This window comes from Heterocephalus glaber, unplaced genomic scaffold (genome assembly GCF_053883595.1).
Source record: "Heterocephalus glaber isolate CG9 unplaced genomic scaffold, H.glaber_assembly_v1.0 deba00001523, whole genome shotgun sequence".
Taxonomy (NCBI): Eukaryota; Metazoa; Chordata; class Mammalia; order Rodentia; family Bathyergidae; genus Heterocephalus; species Heterocephalus glaber.
In genome coordinates, this window is record NW_028258327.1 from 28,464,410 (window position 1) to 28,472,970 (window position 8,561).

The 8,561-nt window shown below is 40.8% G+C and overlaps 1 protein-coding gene across 2 annotated transcripts; it reads left to right on the plus strand.

Annotated features, from left to right (window-relative positions):
- The first annotated feature begins 5,056 nt into the window (after positions 1–5,056).
- LOC101723949 (C-terminal-binding protein 2) lies at positions 5,057–8,149 on the plus strand. 2 transcript variants are annotated; one of them, XM_004869056.2, is made up of 2 exons: positions 5,057–5,064; positions 6,871–8,149. In XM_004869056.2, exons 1-2 carry the CDS (start codon positions 5,057–5,059, stop codon positions 8,147–8,149), a joined length of 1,287 nt encoding a protein of 428 aa, XP_004869113.2. The 2 variants fall into 2 exon arrangements, with proteins under 2 accessions (XP_004869113.2, XP_004869112.2); XM_004869055.2 differs by lacking the exon at positions 5,057–5,064 and having other exon boundaries at positions 6,812–8,149.
- The last annotated feature ends 412 nt before the right edge of the window (positions 8,150–8,561 follow it).

Sequence of the window (8,561 nt, forward strand, 5' to 3'; positions counted from 1 at the left end):
CCTGGATGGTGATGTCATATGTCAGCAAAACTCTGAGGAGAATAAAGTGATTGTTGATGTCTCAGGACTCAGAGCCCAGGCTTCATCCATGCCAGCACTGGAACAACTTCTACACAGGACCAAGATCCTTCTGTGCCTGATAATCTCCTTTCAGTATACAAAGGCTTTTTTACCTTCTCTGTCATGGTGATGGTTGAGTTCAAGTTGCAGTGAACTACTTAAATTGCCAACAGAGATTTTCTACATAGGACCAATATCTAGAACCTTGAGACTACCAAATTGATTCTGCAAATATTTCAGTTTAACAATTCATATCCATATATAAACTTCTCAATAATTGATATATGCTTTCATGATTTTACAACACCGAGTACAGTGTGCTTATCCCAACATGTCAGGTTGTTAAAATTACTGAAAATTCCCTGGGCCTCTTTTTCCCAAACCCTTTTAAGATTTACTACATACTGAAATTTCTCCCAGTGGATTTTTTCAAGAAGAATTGAATTGATAAACCCTAGAAAATGCCCAGACAAAAAGAAATTTTGAGGAAAAATCCACGCTTCTTGAAGTATACACTACCAGTCTTATTGAATTAAATATTCTTCCTTTGTTTGTCTTGTTGATCCTCATGGGAGTCTAGCAAGATAAGCCTCCATGAATTACACAGAGAAAATTGTTCAAAATTCCACAAATATTCGATGGTAAATCTGGGGCTCCAGCTAGGGCCCACCAGTTCAAAAGTCTGCTCTTTGGGCCGGGGTTTAGCTCAGTGGTTCTGGCGCCTGCCTCACAAGCACAAGGTCCTGAGTTCGATCCCAGGTACACCCCCCAAAAAAAGTCTTCTCTTTGACAATGTTCAAATTTGGGGGTTTCATAAAATATTCCATAGAATATAAATCCTGAGACAAAATTGGGATTCCAACTCATGACTATTTTTGTACTAATAATTTCAAATCTTTATCTTCACTCTAGTTCTCTCAGAAAAAGGAGATAATCTGGTAAATTTTGGAATTTTGCATTTTATAAAAGCAAACAATTATTTCTATTATTTTGCTAAGGTTGGTGTAATTCAGCATTTTCACACTCTAGTCTACAGTCTCCTTCCTACTTCACATTTAAAGATTCTAAGGGACCTGAGTGGGAGAATTTCCTATTACTAAATTTAATAATGAATCCTGTTTGCTTTATTTTACTGTCTTTTCATCTACCAAACCTACAAACTTCATGGCTTTATATATCATTCTAAATGGATCTGAAGGTTCTAGGTATTTTGTCACTAAACTGAAAGAAGAGTGAAACCTTCATATAAACAGAGAACTTAAACAGAATCTTCTAATAATAAAACTATAATAAAAATATATCAAAATGCCTGTTTGGAGGTTAAGTACTATACTTTACATGGAGAATGTCTCTCTTCGCAATGCAAACTAACCATCTTCCTCAAATATTCCCTTTGAGCCTTTCTTGCAATCAGAAAGAAACAATATTACTTCTTGGTAGTCCTGCCAAAAACACATGATCTGAATCTAATCATTAGCAAATATTAAACAAACTCAAATTGAAGGATTGTCTGTTCACTTGTAAAATATTGAGAAAGAGCTCTGTACTCTGAAATATTAATATTATACAAAACAAAATCGATTTGTCTTTTGTTATAAAAGTCAAGTTTTCTCCAGAAAAAAAGAAAAAAAAAGTATAGTAAAATGTAGTGAGCACAAAATGCAGACACTCTTTTGCATCCTGGACCCAAAATTTTTTCTTTTATCCTAAAGAAATTGAGGTATAAAATTGGAATAAATGTTATGTATTAGATAATAACATTGCATTACTGTTAATTTCCTGGTTTGATCTTTGTACTGTGCTTATGAGAGGATATACCTGTTTTTAGAAAATACAGTAAAGTTTTTGGAATTATAAGGACCCTATTTCTACAAATGTTTCAAGATGATGTATATTCCCACAGACATATATACAAAGAGAGATAGAAAGAGATAAAAATAAGACAAAGAGAATGAGGAATAAATACATTAAATTTTTAACTGCATTTAGAGAATGTGAGTGAATGATATGGGGAAAGTATGTGTACCTATTTTGTAAATTTTCTATAGATCTGAAATTATTTCAAAATACAAAGTTAAAAGAAAAACTTTTTTAAAGTCTTCATATGGGAAACAAGTTTTCAAAATTAACCAGTTTTTAAAAGCTATTCTATCCCTCTACAGCACCTAGGCCTCTACCAGACATTTGTGGGGTTCTTAAAAATTTACTGACTAGGATTGTGATGTAACTAAGTATGTTTGATTTCTATTACCACAACAAAATACCCAACATAATTAATTTATAGAGTGAGAAAGTTTACTTTGTTTCAGTCTTTGGGGTTCCAGTCCATGATCGTGTACACCCACATTTCTGGTTCTATGGGGAGTGTAGGAACAAGCCTACTAGTTTATCCCTGACCAGGGGTGAACGAGGATGAAAGACAAAAGACACAAAGATAATTTGGAATGCAGGGTCCAGAGGGCTCTTTGCTTCTAGTGGACAAAGAGCCCTGAGCATGTGGCTCACCTCACTTTTATTCACTTAGACACAGGAAGAGACAATTAGATTAAGAGAAGATTCATCTGCCTCTTGTTATCTATACCATGTACCCAGGTAAACATCCAGATCTCAGCTGTATTGACTCTTCTCTGGAACTTGCAACATGCTAGCATGCCTGCAGTGTACATTGCCAAAGAAGGCATAGCTTGCTGTTTTTCTCTTTTGTGCTCACACAGACGGTCAATTAGGCCTTGATCCTTATTATCTGGTCTCCTACAGAGGAGGAAGCACATCATGGTGGGAACATGTGGTGGAACAAAGTTGCTCACCTCAAGGTGGCCAGCAAGCAAAAGAGAAGGGGAAGAGACTTCTCTCCCAAGATTCCTTTGGAGGTCACACCTTCAATCACCTAAGACCTCCCGTGAGGCTTCACCTCTTAAATATTCCACCCCTCCAACTAGCATCTAGCTGAGGATCAAGATTTTAACACATGAGCCTCGGGAGGACCTTATAGATCCAAACTATATCACTAAGTGTATGCAATCTAACCCATGATTGAAGCTTATGGGCCAGACTCAACTGGTAAACATATGTTATTTGACCTTCCTCTTCTGTGCCCTGGCATCTGAAATACTCACCAGATATTTACAAACCTAGAAATTTCACACTTTTTTAAATCTCCAATTTCTGGGTTTCTAATTAAAAAACCGGACAATCTGGCAACAATGGGCTCACCTAGAAGTGCTAAAGAGCAATCCTGCTCAGGTCAGTGGGTGCCATCCCTTCTTATACCCCAATATTATTTTTCCCTGAGACCTGATGCAAATGGCTGTTGATCATTGCACACGCAGAATTATTTGTCTACAAATAGAACAATGTATCCCTACATCTGTGTCTGTCTCTAAAGTGGGGAATTAAAGAGAGGCTGATGGACTTCTTATCCCACCTTACTTTACCCATTCAGGTTACCTTTCTGATGCCTGTGGGCATTTCATTTTAAGACCTCTGACTTAACCTTTTGTGAGGGCCTAGAATTAGTTTCAAGAGCAGCAAGATACTTTGGCTCACACTGAGGCCCCTCTCATCACTGAGAATTAAAGTTAATTCCCTGTTTGAACAAGCTTGAGGGAACCTTCAATACATCAATATCTACTAGTGATGAAGCAGATGCTGACAAGGAAGACACCATAGGAAAGAATCATTAGATAGATTTCTTTTTTTCTTATTTTTCACTGACAGAAGCTGGGAGTCAAATAATAAGATAATAGGAAAGAAGACTGCAAGAAATGGAAAGATAGGAGAGGTTTATCACCTTTCCTTTGAGCCTGGAATCCATACAAATGCTGATTATAACAGTTTCTTTAATTAGCTTCTCTTCCCTGTGGGTGAAAATGAGAGGAAACAAGTTTCAAAATGATCTTCCTTCTCCAATAATAATAGCAAACACTTGTATGCAAGTTAACTATATGTGAGACTTTCTTTATACTATACACATATTATTGCACTCATTCTTCAACTATACTATAAGGTAGGTTACCATCATTATCCCATTTTGTAGATAAGGAAACTAAGGCACAAAATATTAAATATTTTGTGTATAGTCACAGCAGTTATAAAGACACTATTCTAGCCCAGAGACTGTTCTCTTCAACATTATACATTTGCTGCTAAAGTAACTCTAAACAACTCTGAAAAACAAAATCAAGAGATTCTGTTAAGGTTCAAAGACCATAATTTTATCTCGTCACCTCTACTAGTGCTTTTAACCAACTTGAATATTTTAGGCTGGCAACAGAATAGTTGTTTCCAGTTAAGAACTGAAACCATGACCTAAACATGTGACAGCTGGCTTTAAGTTGCTTTGAGCTAGGAGAGCTTTGGCTATTGAGGCTCCTTGGAGTAAGGTTAGAATTGTGTGTCCTAATTTTGGCCTGGGGCTCTTCATATGGTTCTCTGAGGCCCATTCTTCCAGAGAGTAGCCCTCTGGCCATATTCCTGCAGGTTATAGCTAGGTCTTTTGGTCTGACTCTGCTTTCAGAAATGATAAACAGTTGACTAGGATGCTTTGTGGAATTAGAAGAAATGGCCTTGCTGGCAACTTGGACACACAGGGGCCTTTTCAGTCATTTAACAATCATCAGGCCAACAGGTACCCATTGCAGTCACTGTGTACCATTTGCTTTGCAGGAGGAAGCTGTTCAGCAGAAAATGAATGTGCTCTGCTTCCTAAGGAATCTCTCTCCCTTCCAAGGGCAGTGCTCACAGAGAACAAGGTCAGGAAATGAAAAGACTGCCCTGGCCCTTAGAAGCTCGACCTGCCTCACTTGTCCCTTCTTCCTCTGAAACTCAACCCTCTGGATTCCCAAGCTCTGTTTCATTTTGTGGTTTTTTGCCACTTTGCTGATTTTCCTCAGTGTATTGGCCTAACTTCACAGTCACCAGGTGTCTTCTGTCCTCCCATCAACTGACACTTAATGAGCAGATGGCGCAAGCGGCCTGGCAGTAATGCAATGGCTGAATGAGTGGGTGGAAATGGGGGAAAGGAAGCAGCTTTAAGGAAAAGGACAGATTGGCTTAGTATTTGTGCCACAGAGAAGCAGGAACTGCAGAAAGAGGTTAGTAGCAAAATTTTTTTATTGGAATGATACCATCATTTTAAAAGCAAGAAAAGGATATGAGAACGCAGAACTCTTACACTTTCTATTTGGAGAAAGGAACTGAAACCTGGTATGACTTGCCAAAATGTTTACTGAGATTTCAGGGCCCTATTGGTTGTGGTGACTTGTCTTTGAATTCAGGCTGGGTGAGAATAACTTTCTTCTCCTTTGTTTATTCATTCAGTTACATATTCCACAGCAGATACCCTACATGAGCATGTAGGAAAGTCCCTATAGTAAAATTGACAGAGTGCTATAACTGGAAAGAATCAATAAGATCCTTATATCTTGGACTCCTTGTCTGCAAAAAAAAAAAAAAAAAAGAAGCACCTGAGATGTTCAAGTTCACATTCAGATTCTGTGGTCTGGGATGAGGTCTGAAAATCTCCAATTCAAATAAGCATGCAGGTGATGCCAACACTACTCATGCATGGACCACACTTGCAGAAGGGAGGTTCTGGTATACTCTATTACAGTTAAATATATGAACCTCCAAATTTTCAGATATGTGCACAGGGTCACAAAGCCAGGAAGTGGAAGAGCCAGGCTTTAACCCCAGGTTGATACTCATCTCACAATGACACTTTGCTTCAGCAATGAGTGATTCAATGTTTTGGTTCTCCAATCTCTTGATTCTCATAAAAGTGAGTTGATAATAACCATATTCACCATCTTCATCAGAGTTAGTGTGGTAAAATCATTGAGACTATTCAAACAAAAGATTACCTTCACCAATTATCCTTTGTAGTCTAACTCCAGACCATGGAAATCATGACAATCTTCCTATTGCCAGATGCTCAACCTATCTGCAAATTTTCATTGAAGCACAACTTGTTTGCAAGATGTAAAATTAGAAGTGACAGACAAATCTATTTTTATAAATCTTAGCCTGTCTATTTTGAGTGTCTGAATTTTAAAAGAAGATTGAGGGCAGCTTTTGAACTTGACTGAAATGTTATTTGATGCTACTCTATTTACTTCTAATTTATAAGATATACTTTTGTGATTTCCCCTGTTATTAATAATATGCAAAGTGATATATGGCACAAGTGGGACTATTTTAGTTCTATAAAGGACAGTTTAGCCTAGTGTTTGCTGAATATAAGGCAAGAAAGTAGCTGCAGTTTTATGACTACCTAGAAATATTGATCCCAGTTTAAATACACTACATGGCCTTAAATAAAACACTACCCTGTCTAGACTTGAGTTTTTATAGCTGTTAAAATGAGAAGAAGTGGATTTTAAGGTGGCTCGGGAGTGGCCCAGAGGAGCCGGCGGTGGCCAGAGGAGCGAGGGACAGAGCCCGGAGCCATGCTGCGCTGGGGAGGGGGGGGGGGGTCTGCCAGCCTCCGCCACCGCCGCCTCCCGGATGGGCGCCCTTCGCCGTGGACGCCGGCAGCCCCGGACCAGGGTTTCATCACCTTAAATGATTTTGAACCAATGAAGCTGTGTCCCCTTAAAGAGACGGACAAACCGTCGTATGAACCATAGAGTTTGTGGACAGATTAATATTGGGTTAATAGTGGAGCAATGCACGCAGACTCCTGCGAGTTCCCTTATGTTCTTAGAGGACCACTTTGCCTTTTGAATCAGAGAGTTGCAAAGTTCGATAAAGAATGATCCTTGCGGATAAGCACAAAGTCAAACAACAGCGATTGGACAGAGTTTGTGAAAGTATCCGACCCCAGATCATGAAAGGCCCCCTGCACCCCCTCCCCCTGGTGGCGCTGCTGGATGGCAGAGGCTGCACCGTGGAGATGCCCATTCTGAAGGACCTGGCCACTGTGGCCTTCTGTGATGCGCAGTCCACACAGGAGATCCATGAAAAGGTGTTAAACGAGGCCGTGGGTGCTATGATGTACCACACCATCACCCTCACCAGGGAGGACTTGGAGAAGTTCAAGGCCCTGAGAGTGATCGATCGTATCGGCAGCGGCTATGACAACGTGGACATCAAGGCTGCTGGAGAGCTTGGGATCGCTGTGTGCAGCATCTCATCCGCAGCAGTGGAAGAGAGGGCCAATTCCCCCATCTGCCGCATCCTCAATCTATTCCGGCGGAACACGTGGCTGTACCAGGCACTGCGGGAAGGGGCGAGGGTACAGAGCATGGAACAGATTCGAGAGGTGGCCTCAGGAGCAGCCCGAATCCGTGGAGAGACACTGAGCCTCATCGGCTTTGGTACCACGGGGCAGGCGGTTGCTGTTCGAGCCAAGGCCTTTGGATTCAGCGTCATATTTTATGACTTCTACTTGCAGGATAGCATAGAGCTATCCCTGGATGTGCAGAGGGTCTACACCCTACAGGATTTGCTGTATCAGAGTGACTGTGTCTCCTTGCACTGCAATCTCAATGAACATAACCACCACCTCATCAATGACTTCACTATAAAGCAGATGAGGCAAGGGGCATTCCTAGTGAATGCAGCCCACGGTGGCTTGGTGGATGAGAAAGCCTTATCCCAGGCCCTCAAAGAGGGCAGGATACGAGGGGTAGCCCTTGATGTGCACAAATCAGAGCCCTTTAGGTTTGCTCAGGGTCCATTGAAAGACGCACCAAATCTCATCTGTACTCCCCACACGGCCTGTTACAGTGAACAAGTATCCCTGGGGATGAGGGAGGCAGCTGCCACTGAGATCCGCCGAGCAATCACAGGACGCATCCCAGAAAGCTTAAGAAACTGTGTTAACAAGGAATTCTTCGTCACATCAGCTCCTTGGTCAGTAATAGACCAGCAACCAATTCATCCTGAGCTCAATGGTGCCACATACAAGTATGCACCAGGCATTGTAGGTGTGGCCCCAGGAGGACTTCCTGCAGCCATGGAAGGCATTATCCCTGGAGGCATCCTGGTGACTCACAACCTCCCCACAGTGGCACATCCTTCCCAAGCCTCCTCTTCCAACCAACCCACAAAACTTGGGGATAATCGAGAGCACCCGAAGGAGCAATAACAGAGAATACTGAAAGGTAATCATTTGGATAAACTTGGGACCAAGGGACAGTGAAAAATGGATGAACTAAGAAAAGTCTTTGACAGTCTTTTTAACTGATCCTGGACATACACATCCTTGATGTTGCAGTGCTAAACCTACAAGAGCTAGAAAACTGAAGATGTCTGCTTGTGGAAGCGCTGAAAGACTAGGACGTGACTTATTAACGACCAACTTCTGTTATTGTGTGTTAAGTTTTTCATCTGTGCATCAAATCACAAAGAATAAATAGTGCTTTTTCCTTTATCAGTCCCTTGGACACAGTAGGTCGTGAGCACCTTGCTCTAGAATGTTGCATCAAAAGTTCCAAACATCAAAATAAAAAAAAAAATGTTAAGAGGAAATTCCATCTTATGACACTAGTCCCTTTGGT